This window comes from Catharus ustulatus, chromosome 1 (genome assembly GCF_009819885.2).
Source record: "Catharus ustulatus isolate bCatUst1 chromosome 1, bCatUst1.pri.v2, whole genome shotgun sequence".
Taxonomy (NCBI): Eukaryota; Metazoa; Chordata; class Aves; order Passeriformes; family Turdidae; genus Catharus; species Catharus ustulatus.
In genome coordinates, this window is record NC_046221.1 from 110215195 (window position 1) to 110234410 (window position 19216).

Consider the following 19216-nt stretch of genomic DNA (forward strand, 5'->3'; position numbering starts at 1 on the left):
TGGCTGCTCCGACAGTGTTACATCTTAACCCTGCTTCTTGTGACAAGATAGGGTGGATTTGTCTTCTAGTGTAAACAAAAAATGGTTTTACACAGAGGCAGCTTACCCTGGCATCGCTGGGTTGAGCTGGTTCATCCGAGTGGAACTATTTCTACCTTTCAGAATGTCTTTTCACTCTCCAGGGTGGAAGAGAAGAGTGCTCGCAACTATTCCCACGCACACACACACACATGGCAATCAGAACCAGCATGTAGACCAGATTTCTTATTAAAAAGAATTGTATAATGTCTGTCTGCATCATCTTCCATCTGCTTTTCTTGCCAACTCAATCGCATATGTGCAATTTTTGTGCTGTGCTCTATTCTTTCACCATGTCTAGAAAGCAAGGAGAAAATACAGTATGTCAAAGACAAGGGAAGTGTTCCTTAAATACATTAGCCTGTGGTATTTTTTGGTTGTACAAAGCACCTGAGAGGATCTTTGAGATAAAAGGGAAGATTGGTTTTAATGTATACATGAAATTTTATTCAGCAGTCATCTTTGTTTGCTAATATTTCAATAACTAAAGATTGCTCATGAAATAAATTCATACAACCTCAATATCACCACATCCCTAAAAGAGAAAAGAAAAAAAAAAAAACCCAAAGCTTCTGTGTCCTTTGAGAGGAAAGCAGGATTGTAACAAAATCAGAGTGGTCCCATGGTTCTGAAACTGGCAGTCTGATGTGCAGGGTTTTAAAAGGGACTGGGCTTTTTAGAAACATTTTCTACCATAAAACATTGATCCAGTTCCTGCTGCCCTCAAACAAACAGAAGCTCTCTGGCAGGACACCATGTGCTCACTCAAAAAATGCACAACAGCTGGAGATAGAGATGCATAACACCAAATTGTGGGGCTTTTGGATTGGGTATTTTTCCTTTTTAAGTGCTTTCTTCTATTTCCCAAGAGAATCTGAACAATCAGACAGAGACAAATACATCAAACTGCAATTTCCACCTGTTCTCAGCATGGGAAAAGCTCTGTGTTACAGGCGTGTCCATGCAGTTTTGTGGTATGTGTTGGCTGGTCCATGCAGCAAGGACAATTTCTGATCTGGTGGTAGAAGCAAAAGGAAGAAATGCAATGCCATTTTTGTGTTGATGACATTGTTTTGCTCTTCAGCAAATAAGCTCTTTTCGGGGTATCTCCAAGTTTTAGAATTTTCTTTCTCACACTTGACCCTTTAGCAGGGTCTGGACTTAAAGAGAGGTTTTATTGGTTTGTTTTTTTGTTTTTTTGTTTGTTTGGTTTTTTTTTTAGCTTCAAGGCAGGAAATCCCCATGCAGAACTTCACTTGTTTATAAACAAAAACAGAGATCTTCAGACCCAGAAAAATCTGGAGTGGGGAGGGCAAACGCTAAAAACTGTTTATGTGCTGCCCTTGCCTCCATGAGTGACATGACAGCACCCTGTTCTCTGCACCAAAAAGCAGCAGAACATAGATGCCAACATGGAAAAATTACCCCAGCCTTGTTGACCCATGTCATGACTGGGATCAGACAGATGCACATCAGTAAATTGTTCTCTACATCTTCCTCTCTGGTGTCCTTCAGTGTTCACCTCGTGTCATGCTGCACTGGATTATTCTACCTTCTAGCAACACTAAAATGCAAATAAAATTAAGCAGAGAAAAGTATGTTGAATGTGCCCATCAGCCATGCCAGAGGTGGGACATTCAGCAGAGGATAATTTATCCCCATGGAACCAAGCTGTCAGTTATATGCACCAAAATTGAAAGCTGGGATACTTAACAGTAGTGGTGGCTGTGAGGTTTATTTTTTCTTGGTTTCATGTTGAATGTGGTGTATTTTTTGAGGCCTTCTTCTTTGTTGGAAGGCAAATTTTAGCACACTCCTCTGCTGGCTTACAGAAGCATTCGGGGCATGTTTCTGGACTTTTATTTTGCTTTGTCATTTTCTGTTGGCAGAACACAGCACCCATCTGGCACAACACTGTACTGTGCTATGATTTTGACTGCTGAACTTGCAGAAGACAATACAGTCCCAGGACTGCGTTTTATTGTATTGTGTCTGGCCTAAAAGAAAAAAAAAAAGGCAGTCAGCATAAGGCTTGGTTTTCCCTTTCTTCATTCAGAATGAAAGTGCTTTTTATAAAGAACATGTATATGACAGAGTGCATTGTGGATTCCTAAATTAAAAGGAAATATTTGAAACTAAAATTGCTTGCTTATGTAAATCCCTGTTGTGTATCTTCTCTTTGTCATTTGAAAGACATTTTCAAGGCACAGGAACTCTGCCAAGAGTATAGTGAAATTTATTTCACTGTTAATTGCTAACACTGCATTTTGAACCCTTTTATATAGAATCACAGAATCATAGAGTGTTAAGGGCTTGGAACGGACCTTAAAGATCATTTAGCCTCCTCCCCCGCTGCCATGGGCAGGGACACCTCCCACAAGACTAGGTTATTCAAGGCCTTATCCAAATTGGTTTTGAACACTGCCAGGGTTGGGGCATCCACAACCTCCCTGGGCAACCTGTTCCAATGTCTAACCATCCTCACAGTAAAGAATTTCTTCCTAATATCTAACCTGATTTTTCTTTTTTTCAGTTTGTGGCTTTTACTCCTTGTCCTTTCACTACAGTTCCCTCTCTGGCTCCCCTGTAGCCTCCAGAGCAAATCACCTGAGTCTAGCTCCTCTCACAAATGTCCACACCAACCAACTCCTTACTCTACAAGTAATCAAATAAATGAGGGCCCAGAATGTGTTTTCATCTGAATTGAATCATGTAAATCATGTTAATATCGTGTAAATACAAACACATCTGTAAGAGGGAGTTAGAAGTATTTCTTACCATGTTCTAACAGTGGTAGGGTGATTAGATGTTTTAAATACTTTCTTTCCTTTGTTTGAAGGAAAACACGAGAATAGGTGTCAGTGTGTTTGAAATGTACAGAGCAGAAATCTCAGTGCAGTATGCAGAGATTTCCTTTATACACCTACATGATCTGGTTCAGATGCTTCACTGGAACATATTTTCTTAAAGGAGCATTAAATTTGATTAAACAAACATTCTCCTGTCTCTCAGAGCTTCTCATGGAATTTCTGTAGCATTTTGGCCTCATTGTCAGGGTATCTTGATCTTCTCTGACGAACAGTGCAGATCAGAGGCACTTGCCTTCCTCTACCCAGGGGACTATTTATTTTATCTGCTGGGACTCAGCAGACTCAGATTTCCACCCACTTCAGATTAGGGCTGGCTCCTTCTCTTGTCAATCCCCTTGGGAAACTTATAATGGCAGGCAGCAGAGCAGTAGCAACACAGAGCTCTCATCTCCTCCTGGTGCCTCTTGCTGTGGTTTTTGGGAAGCGCATCCAGTAGTGCCGCACATCCCACCCTGTGTGTATCAGAGTGATGCTGATGTGACTGTGCTCCCATCCAGGCCTGGGGCAAGGGCAGCAGTGTGGGGAAAAAGCATGGTGCAGCCAGTGTGAGGACCTGCCACTTGTGAGTGCAGTACAGAAATTATGGATCATGCTTGAGGAGCTTGTTAAAGGACCTAAATAATTCACACCCCACTTCTGCCAGTTAATACATCCAAAGCAGTGAGTGGAGCCAAAAGACCATTTTGTATTGGCCAAAGAGCTGTCCCAAAGTCTCAGTCCCTGGCATGGTGTACTTACTGTGGAAATTACAATGGCACAAACAGAAAGTTAGGTAATGCAGGACAAATAAGAGATAGACTTGAACCCTCAAGGAAGAAAGAGGTGTTTTCATTTACACGTTACTGGTAATAGTAACTCCAAGGAAATTAATTTTACATTCAGATCTTGCACATCATACATAGTCAGATTTATTCCTAAGTGCCATATTATCAAAATTTCCGGTTTTCAGCTGTTCATTAAACTTTACTGTAGGACATAGTGACAATTTATTACACAGCTATAAAAGCAGCAGTAATCATTATAAATGCAGACCTTCAATGTTTCTTTCTCTATGTTTAAATCGTTTTTATTTTCCTTTTTCCCCCCACCACTACATCTAATGAAACAGAGATTGTAGCAATCAATAAAGCAAGGCACTACCTCCTTCAGCAGCATCCAACTGCCTCCTTAGGTTTATACAGGAGATGGGAGGTGTGCACAGATTAAGATAAATAGCCTCCTGTAAAATACGATTCAGGATTTGTGTCAAACTGGCCAGTTGTGTAGTGAGGAACAAAAACCAAAAAAAGGCAGCTGTGCTGAGGATCCACATCTGGAAAAAAATAAGGGGGACATCTACTTTTATGAGGAATTCTTTGGTTTCAAGCAGAGTTGGGAAAATATTTTGCAACACTAATGCATACAGAAAATTCATTTCTACATTCTTTGTGGTGGCTTTCCACGACGCTTCCATGAGTATCTTACATGATCTTTACTCTGGCTGCCACAGCAAAACCTTTGAGCTATGGATACTTGCATCTTGTTATATTGGTTCCACTCTCTAAAGGCCACGTGCCTCAGCACTTGCAGATTTCTGTCTGGCAATATCTGCGCACTGAATCTTGTCATGTGCTACAGTCTTCTTGCAAGCTCAGCTAATCAGTGGGCAGCAACAAGCCCCAGGTGACGTATTTGACTAACTGGCAGCTAATCAAGCTTATTTGAATTTTGCATGTCACATATTGGCAGCAAACTGTTCACATCATAATCATAAAATACATTTTGAACCAATCTAGGAAATGCATTTCAGGTGATGCTGATCAGTTTGCAGATCTGCAGTGTGGGGAAGTAGCTCAAATGCATCAGAAAAATTATGTCTGTTGAATTATTCATTCTATTTTTTAAAAATCCAGTAACAGGCAATTAATTTTCTTCCAAGAGGTACATATTTAATGTTAGTTAGAAAAATGCAGTAAGCAAATGTAACCATTACTAACAGTTGACTTTACACCACTTGTTCTGCCTTTTTTTTTCCATTGTTTGGAGCACCACTTATTCTAATGGTTTTGCCATGTGGAATCAAGTGGTGTGAGGAGTCAAAGAGTATGGAAATGGCTGCTGTATTGCACACTAGGCACAGTGAAAATGGACAGCAAAGACTTTATCTTCATCTTGTGACAAGAGTATCAGACAATTAGTATAAGTTTACATATTTTTATCAGGAAGGTAATTAGCAGCCAGAGAATATGGTATTGTAGAGATGGCCTAGATTTTATTACAGCATTGGACCATTCAGAAACAGACCCAGTTTCTGAACTACTTAGGTGAGCAATTACACAAGGGACTCATCCTCCCAAAATGCATTGACAATTACCAGAATTGTGCATGCCACTGGGAAATTGCTGATACTAATTACCATCATTAGATACTTGAATACAAAATATCTGCAAATGCTTCAGGAATTAGACATAAAATGGATTCTCTTCTTCAGGTCAGCTGTGCATGTATTTCTAAAGATTAGGAGACAAAGATTAAGCCAGTAATTGGGTTACAGATTTTTCTTTCATATACCTAAACATCTCTATGAGATTTATATTTTAAAATGGAAAATTTAGTTAATATTTTAATTAGTTTGCTTTGTGATACATTAAGAATATTTAAAAATAAAAAAATATATCAAAGACTCACCCTTTTGACACTTTATTTATCAATTAGTTCTTTCAAAAGACATATCCCCCAAATTACAGTAATTTCACGATTATAAGCTGTACCATTTTGACTAAAATTTTGGCCCGAACCCAGAAGGACGACTTATCATCAGGTGCGGCTTATATATGGACAAAGAACAAAAAGTTGCTGTTTTAGTTTGGAGGACAGGTGTCTGCTGAGAAAGGCAGGAGCTTCTCTTTGAAATGGAGAATGTAAACCCCCTCCCTCCAAATTATTATCATTTTGAAATGAAGGGGCTTTCAGGTAAAGATATGGGAATTAGGAATAACAGTTCTTTACTAGGGAAATGAAAATAGAAATACAGTACTACAAAGAAACAAACTCCAAACCCTGACAAAGTCAGAGTACAACCTGACACCCCGTCAGGCAGGATGTTGGTAGCAGTCCCATTAAATGGTGGCTGCATCCTCCTGCAGTGACAGATGTGATTCAGTTGAAGCTGTGCTCCTGCAGAAGGTGCAGTTTCCCTCTGGAGATCCAGTGGTGATGTGGAGAAATGTGGTTTTCCTCTGGAGTCCAGTGGAGAAAGGGCTCCCTTAGTGTCCCAAAACCTCTGTTTTTATCTTGGTAAGAAATGTTGGGCTCTTCCCCCTGGCTGGAGCAACTTCCAAAGGGATGAAGTAATTTTATCAGTCCCACAGTGGGACTCAATGGGCCATTAGCAGAAAATGACTTGCTGGAGGAAGGATGGGGTGTGAAAAGATAAAGAACAATGCCCAACCTGGTTTCAATGGATGGCCCATTAGCAGAATATCTCCCACGGAAATAAGGATCACTGCCCCCACCCTCAACAGATGGTGATAGAACAGGTACCTTTTATCACACTCTGTATTGTAACCCAAGACAGTTGCCAACACCCAAACATGTGGCTTATAATCAGGTGCGTCTTATAATCGTGAAATTACTGTAGCTGTATTTCATACAAGTGTATTTCACACACTTTTTGTGACTCACATCTTTATAGGATGCCTCAGGTTGTGAAGACAGCACTTAGCCAGCACATTCAGAGGATAAAACATCTCACAGGTGGAGGGTTGTTCCAGCTGACTCTTAGCACATATGGCAGGAACACAGCAGAAATAAAAATTCCCGGGGGGGGAGGGGGTTTTGTTTGGTTTTGATTACTTGTACATCTCACGTGTCACTTGTATTGAAAAACTAGCAAAGTTATCACTTCAGAAATACAATACTTTTAAACTTGTAATTTAACATCATTGTGTAAAGCTACTTTCCTAGCATACATTTTGTTAAGTCGCAGTTTAAGCCAAGTCTAAAATAAAATTTAAAGTATATCAAGCCTTATTAGGTTTGCTGTTGGAATGATTTCCCAGGTTAAGGCATACTATGAGTGCATTTTGCATGGTTTGTATGATCTACCTGCCCTATTGGCCTGTACACCCTTGAAAGCCCCATGAGAAGCCATCCTGTTTCATGAGTACGTACATGAGAACATGTCAGAGTCACATCACCAACAGCATTTTGAGATGTGGATGTTCAGTTGATAAATATAAGATCATCCAGCTGATCGAACTATCAGGCCTCTTCTTTCTTTACCTGCCTCCCCAGCTGGTTTTGATGGTTGCTGCATTCATCTCAGTAAGACCACAGGGCTTTCTCTGCTGCTCATCTCAATGGCTGCTCTTGCACTTTTAAAATCAGCTCGTGAAGTCATTTCAGAGTTGTCACTTCAAAAGTCCCACATAGTGGGGGGGTTGGTGGAACTGGATGCTGTCATTGTCAGTACAACATATTTTTCCATTCTGTTGTCAGTAAAGAAAATGAATGTGATTTTGCCATTTTGCTTAGACATGGCTTACAAAAAATGAAAAGAGAATCCTTTCCATTCTTTTGCTTCCAGCAAATAACAGGATGGGGTAATCCAAATAAAAGTACTGACATGGCCTTTATTTTATAAATATACAAGGACTGTGTCATGACTTGTTCAAGTCATGCTGTTCCAGGGAAAAACATCTGGTTATTCTCACTCCTGGTGAGGCCATTTGGATTTGATGGAATATCTTTTTTCTTTCTTTTTCTTTTTTTCCTCATCCAAAACTGCCAGGATATCCAGTGAACACTCGCCAAAGCTTCAGATCCGGAGCCACAGTTACCTGAGGGCAGTGAGTGAAGTCTCCATCAACAGGAGCCTGGACAGCCTGGACCCTGCAGGGCTGCTGACGTCCCCCAAGTTCCGCTCCCGCAATGAGAGCTACATGAGAGCCATGAGCACCATCAGCCAGGTGGGTGCACCCGGGGCAGCCTGGAGAGCAGGTGCCACGCTGCACCCTCATTGCAATAGGAGAAGCTGGATTTTGCTTTAAGTGGTACTCACCAACACTGTCATTAAACAGGCTTCTTAAGGATCTTGTGCTTAGTACCTCCAATCAAAAATTTTTGAATGCCTCAAAAGAAGTTTGTATGCTGAGTGAGATGCTAAAGCAAAATTAGGCGGTTTATAGTTTGTAATCCACAATTTTATTAGAGATTTTAGTTTCTTTATGCTATTTTATGCATTTTTTACCTTGTGTACCTCCAAACTTTTCACCTTAATAGTACAAATATTACAGTGTATGTATTAAGTGCAAAAATCTGTCTGCATTTTTGCCCTGAAATCCTGTAAGAGATCTTCATGCTCTTAAACAAGAACAAAAATGAAGTCCACTGTGACAGATTCAGTTTATGTGTTTTAATGTTATAAAATAGCTTGCCCTTGCATTCAGCATGCTTGCACAATTGAGTTCATAGGGAACTGAAAGAAATGCAAAAGTGCCAGTACACCACAGGGCAGAGGGCCAGTTACATCCTCTAGCTCCTTGGTATGATTTTTGGCTCATTAGCTTAAATGGATCATTTGGGTAAATCAGTTGGATGAAAGAACTTCCTTATGCTAATCCAGAAGTGCAGCAGGCAGGATTTGTGGTGCCAAACACCGATCCCTTATGACTGGCATATCAAGTCATTGCAATGTCAAAAAATGTGTGTAACATCAGTGGCACCAGGACTTCACCTGTGGCCATAACAAACACATGTGCCATTCAGTATGGAGCTGTAGTTTCCCTTTCTGCAGTATACTATATTTAGACACTTCAGAGTATTCACCTGTGTATTTCACAGCGAGGCACTTTGCACAGGGCATGGGCTGGTGCTCTAAAAGGAGAATCAGGATGTATCTAGGAAAAAACAGCACAGAAATTTAGGTGTCAGAGGCAGCTACACGAACATTAAGTCAAGGTTACTTGTTTGGCTGCACACCAACACAAAAAGTTGTCAGCCAAGGAGTGGTTGTGGTTATCATTTGCCAAGGTGAACAAGTTTTTTGTTTAAAAATGCATTAATTCAGAGATATTTACTTGAGCATTGGATATTCTCTGCCATAGTAAGATTATTCTTTTTGTTGTACTACCTACTACTCTTCCATGCTTTTTAAAATAGTTTTTCTTTGAAAATAAATGTTTTACTCTCTGAGATTTTTCAGTTACAAAGTATTTGTGTACAAAGACTCTGCAAAACATTTTTCCTGTAACATTAATCCTGGAAGATAATTTCTGATGGGTTTTTTTCCTACCATCCTAACATAGTCTTATCTTTTGCTAACCTGATCTTGTACATGCTTGAAAACTAACAAAATCCTCAAGTGATGGTTTCCATCTGCATGTTTCCTACAGTGATAATTATTGTGCTTCAATGCCAAGCTCGAGGCTCAATTCTCAGTTTAGAAACATGACTATCCATTTCTAATTAAGCCAAGGTAAATGGTTTCCAGATCCTTAAGACCTGCAGGAAGTTTTTGAATGCTCTTTAACCACTGTGAGCACAAGTCTTTGTCACCACCTAGTGTCTGCTGCATAAAGGATCTAAGGTTTCCTTTGCATTTGCTCTCAGCCAGAAATTTAGTCCTACTCTTTTCCCCAGCAGCAAAGCTAGTTCCCTTACCAACCTCCCCTTCCTGTTTTTGCTTCCCTTCAGCTTCCCAGCCACTCAGCTTTTTATCACTGTGATTGCCTGTGGGTTGCATTGATAATGTACTGGGGTTAAGATGACTCTTCGGTTTTTTCCTCACCCCACAATGATAGTGTGATTTTTGTTTTACATGTAATGATCACAATGACCAAACATTCAATCTCTGCTGTGGGCCCAGGGCGACATAAAGCAGAAGCTGCTTTGAGGGCTCCAGGCTTCCCACCAGTTTCAGAAGAGCCAAGAGCCCAAACTCTGCTGAATCTTTGCCTAACACCTTTTATACATTGCTTTTTCCCCTCCGAATTGCTGCTATGGGATGTCCCATTTGCCTTTCGCCATGTGCAAAGGGATCCTCCAGCAGGTGCTGGCCATTGTGCCACTGTAGCTGGAGAGCGCTTGTGTCAGGCAGTGTGGAGTATCTGTGTGCAGGATGCCCTGACCCTGCCTGCTGTGTGTCTGCAGGTGAGCGAGATGGAGGTGAACGGCCAGTTCGAGTCCGTGTGCGAGTCGGTGTTCAGCGAGCTGGAGTCGCAGGCGGTGGAAGCGCTGGATCTGCCCATGCCAGGCTGCTTCCGCATGCGGAGCCACAGCTACGTCCGAGCCATCGAGAAGGGCTGCTCCCAGGACGACGAGTGCATATCGCTCCGCTCCTCATCTCCCCCACGTACCACCACCACGGTCAGGACCATCCAGAGCAGCACTGGTGAGTAACACAAAGGGAAATCCTCAGGGAGCACAAAGGGAAGGTACTTCCAGTGCATTTCCATCAGATCAAGCTTTTCTCTGCCAGATGCCAAGCTCTTAGGAGAGCGTGTTTCACCAGGGAGCTGGACAGACTAATCAGCCTCAAATCACACTCAGACAAAGGCTGATGCAGTTGTGGTTCCTTCTGTGTCCAAACTAATTTATTCTGAGCTAAAAGCACATAGAAGGGAAGTCCAAGGTTGTGTTTCCTCTTTCTGTCCTCCCCAAAAGAGCAATCACAATTTGGCAAGGCTCTGGGTTAGCAGCTCTGCTGGCTGTGACCAGCAGAGGAGGGTCCCTCCAATGAGGTCTTACACAAAGTTGAAGCAATTGTAAAAGTTACTGGATGTGGTTTTTACTGGCTTGAAGAGACTGTTCCAGCTCTCTAGGCCCCATCTAAGATGTGAGAATGAAGAAAGGACGAAGCAGTCTGCAGGTCAAAACGTGCATGTCCACATTTTGCTGTTGCATTCTTTCTGTAGTTCAAACTATTCAAGCCTTGCTAGAGGGAGAGGTTTTGGTGTAAACATGAGACTTCAAACCTTCTTTTTAATGTTTGAGGTTGCTTTTCTTTTGGAAATAACCATGATGAATTTCACCAAAAAAGTGCTTAAGGGGAAGAAAAACCAAGTAAAACTAAATTCTAAATCTGCCTCTCTCATTCAGGAAAGCAAGAGGCAGGAGCCACTACATGTGTGTGCTTTCCCTGTGGCAGAATGAGAGAGAGCCTCTTTCTTTTGACTTCTGTGCAGCCATTCCACTGTTTCACACAAGCTTCATATACTATTCATATACTGTTCGTATACTAATCATATTCTTGACTAATATTGACTAATATATGTATTTCACTGTACCTACTATCTCTTTTGCTGTATTTTTTCATTTGTTTTCTGTAAACTTTTGTCCTTTTGTGTGTTATCTCACAGGTGCAGTTGTTTATTCCTTGTAAGTCTTTTTTAAAGCTGCTTGTCAATTGTTTTATGTCATCAAAGAACACTTTAAATCCTTTAACCAAAAATGTTCAGCTAAATTAAAGATTTTTCTAAAAGTAGCAAATTTAAGTACTGTTGTAAGTATATTGGCAGTGCATCACAAACATCAAAGCATTTTTAACAAATGCTGCAGAGCAATTCTCATCTAAATCACAAAAGAAATAGTATTCACATGGCAGCATTTCTGCTATAGAAATAGTCCTTGTAAACACACAGGATTTGCACCAAACCACAAAGGCAGGATTTGCATAAGGTGTGTGCTACTTCACTGTGTGGTATTAGTTCGTGTCAAACGTATTCTGAGGCAAAAGCTGAAGGATGGGAGTTTTCAGGGATTTTTCAGTGTATACTCATCTTTGTTAGATGAGCTTGGGTGGATCCCAAAGAGGGTTTTCTGTTCCGTGAGAATGGCTTTGATAACACTTTTCCTTTATAAAAATAACTGTGCTCATTATCTGTATGTAAGAGGTTCTTCCTGTCACTTAGGAAAGTGATGCCTATGTCTGGGAATAATGGTGTATGAATGGAGAAGGTTGGCTGTGTGTCCCAGCCAAGAACACTGAAAAACTTGAAAGAGGAGAATCTGTCATATAAACTATCTCTTGTTGATGGTCCCTTTTTTGTAGTGCAACCATAGAGGCCTGATCTCTTCTCTGGGTAGCTGGCTTTATTTAAAAAATCATATGAACAAAACTGTGATATTGAAAAGCATAGTCCAGTGAGGATGTCTAGGGTTATTGCTTCTGTAGTCAAGCCATTAAAAGCAGAGAGGAATGATTTGCAGTGCTCTCTTTGGAGTACATGAAAGCATTTCAAGATTGCTGTATATGCCTATTTTCTGCTGTGGGAATTTTACTGAGTTATCTTTTTCATTTTCTGATTCTTGGGCTCCAAGGACCCATCCCTTCCACTGGTAGCATTTCAGACAACTTGTCTCTTTTAGTACCTGACTTACGTACCACTGTCTTTTTAAAGGGGATTAGAATTGAATTAATTTTATTCAAAAGTGTCTATATCGATTACTTTGGTGTTGCCTGTGCCTGGCTCACAGAAGAGAAATATGAAAGGCAATGTTGATGGTTTCTATTAATGTCTGCTTCAATAAAATGGGAAATGGCACAACAACTAGGCAGACATGAAGAAAGGAGAACAGTATCAGGTTTATCTCCACTAAGGTGATGTTGCAAATGCTTTTGTGGGAGACATGGGAGCAGTTATGATCTAAAAATGGTTTTAACATCCCCAAATGAGAGAACAGTCCTCCTGCCCCTAAAGCATCTCTGCCTGTTCAACCAAGAAAGATTCCTTGCATCAGCATTAGCAATTCCCTCAAGAACATGGCTTTTAACTCGTGAATACCCAAGCTGTGATCATAACACTGATACTGAGAATCTCTTTGACAGCTGGAAGTCCAGGCAAATGCCAGCTTGATGGTGGAAAAGACAGGAGAGTTGCTGGTTTACTGGATTCAAAATTATTCCTCTAGAGCAATGATCCACAGCTTTTCAGGGCATCTCAATAAAGCGAGAACTGTGGACAAAAATCACACTTTACCTGTTAGCCCTTGGTGTTGTGGTGGCAGCCTCAGGTTTTCGTTTCCTTTTGCCACATAGTGTTGGTGGCTTAGTTCTGCAATCAGGAATTGCACCTCTAGCTCAGTTCCTCAGGATGTGCCCTGTGTAACTATAAATCTGTGCAGTGGCTATGGCACAGAGCTCAGCTAAGGGTGGCTGTCCCCCTGGTGGCCTCTGCAGCCTGCACTGATCCTAGAAGTGCTGTGGGAGCTCTGAGGGATGGCTCAGCTGGATGGAACTGAGCCCAAGTGTAAAAATGGAGGTGGAGGCACCTGATGTCACCAAAGGAGAGGCAAATCCTAACCTCACCAAAATCTGCCACCAACGTTCCTCATAATGTCCAACCTAAACCTTCCCTGGCACTGCTTAGGACTAAGTCCTCTCATCCTGTCACTGCTTGCCTGGGAGAAGAGGTCAATCCCCATGTGTGAGACAACACATACAGGTAATGATGGCAACCACCAAACCACAGCTGAAATGCAATGAGTAGAGCTATTTCATTACCTCACAAACATTGCAGAGACACACTGAGACATGGGCTCAGGTGGGCTTAGTTCATCCTAGTGACAAGAGACACATGGGCTCCATTAGGCTCAGTTCATCCTAGCACACAGGGGCAAGGGCACCCACTGCCTGCCCCAGGTATCAAAGAGCTTTGCACACATGCAATTTATCACAAGGTTGTACTTTTGTGATATCTCACTTCCAGCAGAAGGCTCAAGCGTGTCTGTGAGTGTGTTGTCTCTACACAGGAATTCTCAAAACCAACAGAGGATGAACAACACTCAGCATAATAAATGGACACTCTTTCCCACTCTGACATTTTTAGCATTCCCAGCTGCAAGGTCAATATGAGCAAAAACTATTCCCTCCTTGCCAAATCTCTGGTTTTAACTCTTTCCTCCCAACACCCCACCTGGCTACAAACTCCCTTTATCCTTGCTTTTAAATGAAGGGTTTTGGAATGAGGAGGAGAAAATGCAATCTTGACACTTTATATGGAAATAAGTTCTATGTCACAGCTGTGTTATCCCTTGAAAGCTAATCACTTGGAAAGCTCTGTTCACCCTCGTGTTTGCTCTCTCAGTATCAGTGTTACCCATGGAGGCATCCTGACTAGGACCATCCCTGGGAGCAGCACTGTGTAGGCTGGGAGGCAGAGCAGCTCTGAAGTGCTGACATATGTTATACACCATAGGCTGCACTAAAAATTAACACCCAGGTCATTTGATCTCTTCAGAGGAGTTTAATGAGCTGTGAGTTATAACATAATTTGATCCCAGGTTATTTGCAGATGCAACTATTGTAGCTGAAGCACTTCAGCCAACAAATCCAGTCACTAAATAAGCAGCCTGTTAACAATTTTAAGTCTGTGAATAATTTCAATGGGCTTGAAGAATGCAGTAATTAAGAAACAATGAAATGTTAAAGTAGTCTAAAGAACATCTTTCTCCCCCATTTATTGTGTCTATGTTTCTAAACTTTCCCTATGCATGATCCTCTGCTGTAAACAAATCTTATGACATTGTGAGGGCCCAGGCATGAGCACACATGCATAAAAATATATAATACAATATAATATACAAATATATAATGACATCTCTCTAACAGAGCTCAAGGAAAAACTGCGCTAGATTGCAATTCAGTACCTATCCTCCATAGAGTTAGGTGAAAAGAAATATCAGAGTTATCTGCAGCAATGCCATCTGGTGATTGTCAGTAATATTACACTTCTGCTTAAAAGCAAAATACATAAAAATCCCAAGGAAAACCTGCTGTGTAGCCATCAGGCTAGAGAAGGACAGAGTTACTACAGTACGTGCTAATGGCAGTCTTTCAGCTGAGCGAACCTTTTCCTTCCATTCATTGGAACATCTGATCAAGACAAGTCAGGTATTTTGTGGAAAATCTCTAAGGGGCTGCCTAGCCAATAAATAAATATATAGATAAATAAGCATATAAATGCAAACAAATCTAAAAACTGACTTGTGTTAGGCAGAATTCCAAAAATAAATCCTGTGGATAAGGAACCTGTAATTGAGTGTATGCCAGATGCAAGTCGTTTGGCTTCCTCAGAGCTGTCCTTTCAGACTGCTCTGTTTAAAAGGAAACAAGGTGTTAGTATTTCACATGCGATTTCCAGCTGAAGCTAAGGCTGGTTTCTGGATCTGTACCAAAATAAAGGTATTTCCACAGAAGGCCTGAAGGAATATAACTACACTGAGGCCTTCATGCAGATGTTGAAACTTGAAATAAATCTGAAGATTGTAGAAAACTGTTTGACAAAGAATTTACATGGTTCATTTCCTCTCTTTCCTTGAGTAATCCTAAAATGTGTTCTGCCTTTGGATCTGCTTTTAAATTGCTTAAATCAGCACTTTAAAATGTTTTCCTTTAGTAATGAGGATTTGACCTTGGAGGAGAGCATTTCCAATTTCAGAGGTGCCTTACTATAGCTAGTATGAGTTTCATCTCCCCTATCCTATAGGCAGCTTGATGAATGTTAAGTTCCACATCACGCCAAATAAACACCATTTTTATGAAGCCAGTGAAGGTTTTTAGTGAGATATTCAAAAAGGGTGAGAAAAGGACTTTGTTTTGTAGGGCATGGCCTAATTTTTTATGCTTTTTTCCCATCTGAAAACATCATTTGGAGGAGTTTACAGCAGTCTCCAAAGTTATAAATGTGTTTCAAATACAGGGAATGAAAAACCAGCATTATCCTTTAGTATTCCATCTTTGCTTCTATTCTTATTCTTTATTTGCTTAAAACGCTTCTAAACATTTGGCCTAAGGCTTACAGTGAGGTAAGAATGTGAGAAAGATCTTAATTATTCAAAACCCTGCACTTAAAATGTCTTGGAGGAATAAGTTGTGGACACTTCCAGAAACACGGAACAACTCTGCTATTTTGTTGAGGCAGCACTTGTTTTGTTGACTTCTCCAGTTGTCCAAACAACCTGGACATCTCCAGGGTTGAAAATGGGTAAATCACACTCCTGCCCCACCAGCTCTGCTGGGGAGTGCTGCTCTGGGCACACACTTGGGATGTGGCCTCACCAGGACTACACCTCCCTCAAACCTCCAGCTGTGCTTTGGCAAAGCCCAGCATACACTGCCCTGTGCTGCTCAGCTTCCTGCTCTGTAAGACCCTTTTGGCCTTTTGAGATGCTGGGAGTAAGATGGCCATCAGACCTGTGAGCCGATATTCTCAAATGAAATGGGGAAAAGCATGATTTTAGAGGAGAAAGAGAATTTTAACAGAAATCCCTATTGTTCTATGCAAACAACTATTAAATGCATTTCTTATCAAGGGGAGCACAAATAGAGGATGCAGGAATTAATTACTTAAAATATAATGTTTCACTATTAGTTAATCTTGCATTAATTTTGTTACAGATATGAAAAATTTTGTGGAACCCCTTGGCATATATTGTATGGAATGTGCTTAAATTATTATTCCATTAATTCATTTCTTTTTATTATATTGCACATACAAAAAGTGATAATAATTTCATATTTGTAATTTCAATATTTAAGATTTACACAGTTCTCCCTAAAGGTGTACAGAGCATGTTTGGATTTGAACTCTGCTTTAGTTTCAGACTAGGTAGATGTGTTATCAAGTGCACCACTACTGGGGATTTTTGTAGGGATGTTCAGGACCCCAGTTTCACAGAGACCTCCCAGTGTGCTAATGCAATGTGAGAGTCCTGATCCCATGATTGTGCACCCCACTCCTGCTGGTGAGCACCTTCTTGTGGAAGTGCCCTGATGGAGCCTGCAGCCATGCCTGTGTATTACAGCACCTGAATGTCCAGTACCTAGCTGAGAAAAAATGCCACTTGATGTACCATAACAAATGCACAGGAAGTCATTACAAGCAAAACAGTAATTTAAAAGTTGTTCTGCTGACTGAGCACTGCATGCCTCAAGTCTCATTAGCTGAGAATTAACATTTTTCTGAGCCCATAAACAAGCGTGAAACCTCTGTGATTTTGCCACAATCCAAGAAGCAATGGATTGTGGCAAACAGTCTCTCCTGCTCACTGCTGCAAGGCAAGTCTGCCCTTTGCCAGCAGCTTGGGCTGGCTGACAGGTCTGCCTCAGACAGGGGCAGCAGTTTGGCTCAGGTCAGGTGTCCTGGGAGTGAACTCAGGTGCAGGGCAAGGCTGATGTGATTTCAGCAGCTCTGACTCAGCATCCGTGTGTACCTGTGGTTCTGGGGACAGAGTTACCTGATTGGAACACAGAGGTAGGAACCAACCTTTGAAATACGCCTGGAATCACATCACATCACATCACAAGGAAGCAGGCTTCCCACAACAGGGCCAGCTTATAATTGTGCACTAGTGGGTGGGATATGCAGCATATAAAATAAAATACAGGATATAAAATAAAATAAACCCATAGTCCTATTCCATTTGTGAATTGTAAAAAGAGGGCAAGTGACTTTTATCCCAAAATTTTGTTCTCGGTTGCTTGTCATTGCTCTAATTCTCAGAACTCTGAGAATTAAAGATACATCAGTCCTTTGCTCAAGAGCAAATTTTCACTTTATGGAAAAGTACAACAAAGACTGGAATCTTTTTTTGTTCCAGCTTATTTCCATTGTAATGTTTTTGTGGTGGCAGTGACAGAAATGAGCTGAATCAGTAGCTGAAGACATGCCCCAATTTATATAATGAGATCACATTTGGAGTAATAATTCCTGCCATTTTCCTAAAATAGACTAATGTGCTTTTAACTGCCGTTGTCTTTTGGGAAGCAAGACTTAGGCCTCTTTCCTGGAGAGGCTATGCTTAATTATTTTATCCAGTGTGTGAAAATCCTCAGGCTTTTCTTTTTAGTTTGTGCTACTGTCCAATCTCCAGCCATGTGCTACCACTCACCTGCACTAAGTTCTACATCATTCCTTCAAGACAAATCTCAAGATTTTGCAGGAAGTTACAGATTACATACTTGGTGATGATGGGCTTTTTAAAGTAACTTAGTGATTTTTGATTTCAAAAAACTCAGAATTTTTAATAAGTGTGTTTAATGAGTACAGCTCTACAGGGCCCCTCTTGTAGTACAGCAATTTGTTTGAAGCCATTATATTTCATCATGTCAGTAATTCCCATTTTGAAACTCAAATATGATGTATGCAGTACTGAATACTGTAAATAATTGGACATTTTCATGCTTCCTAAGTACGTGTTTATGCAACAGTCTAACAGTAATTGGCTCTTTGAAGCTATGGTAGACTATGGGGTGCATACACTATTAGCCACTTTTTGAAACAAACATTGCTTTGTTTCTTTAATAATATGACAGAGAAACCCAAAGGAAATGTGGCAGCAAAGAAAACTGCACATTAAAAAAATTGCAGAACCTGAAGTATATACACAGATGTGATTTTCTTTTATTTCTTGCTATTACACCAGTCTCAGTGCACTGCTTCTTAAAATGCTCAATAAAAGCACAATGCAACTCAAGTACTGGAATCTGGAAAACACCTAATGCTGTTTTGCAAAGAGGGACAGTCTCACTGCCATCAGAGTCTAACAGTTCCTTTTATCAAAAGCTCACTGTAGGCAGATGTTGGTAATCTGTTCTAATGCCACAACCTTTGTCTGGCCTCTCAAGGGGGAAATGGATGTGTTGGTTTGTTTTCCCTTACTGCATTTAGCTTTGGTCAGATGGGAGAGTGCTAAATTGCATCCACTTAAAATGCAGTAAGCCATCTGAGCAGAACAATTCCTAGTTGCTTTGATCAAGGATTTGAGCTAAGCTATCAGAGGAGGGAAAAAAAAACAAAAAAACCAATAAATAATATCACAGAACCTTCTGCTGTGACAGATCTCTTGCCTGTTCTGTTGACGAACATGCCTACTTTTTGTCTCTGCAGTCAAGATGATGGTGTCTTGATAGCCATTCTCTTTCCTGTAATAATTTTCAAATTAATTCTGTCTTTAGCTGAAGTAAAATGTACATATCTATCCGCCTGGGAGGGTTTAGATGGAAGTCAGAATATTGTAACAGGATAGCAAAACAAATGCTGGCAGGCTATTTCTCTTTTAATTTTTTTTCCTTTCAATTTCTTTTAACGTTTTTCTGAACTTCACAAAGAATCAGATAAAATTATGTAGACGTGTGGCAAAGAAAATCAGGGTCTACTAGACCAAAATAACCAAGCTATGAATAAAACCCAATTCCTCCATGAGCCTCAATCTGACTGCCTGACAAAGCCTGAGAAAACCTGCTGCTTTCCATTTTGCATGTTGGGTAATTTGCACCCAAGTGACAG

The 19216-nt window shown here is 40.7% G+C and overlaps 1 protein-coding gene across 6 annotated transcripts in view; it reads left to right on the forward strand.

The window, feature by feature from the left end:
- Window positions 1-19216, forward strand: part of DLGAP1 (DLG associated protein 1) — a 405081-nt gene that overhangs the window by 302501 nt on the left and 83364 nt on the right. For all 6 annotated transcript variants that reach the window (XM_033057058.1, XM_033057071.1, XM_033057048.1 and 3 more), the window contains 2 exons: window positions 7720-7897; window positions 10080-10320. In XM_033057058.1, coding sequence (XP_032912949.1) covers window positions 7720-7897; window positions 10080-10320 — 419 coding nt within the window. The remainder of the gene's footprint in view (window positions 1-7719; window positions 7898-10079; window positions 10321-19216) is intronic.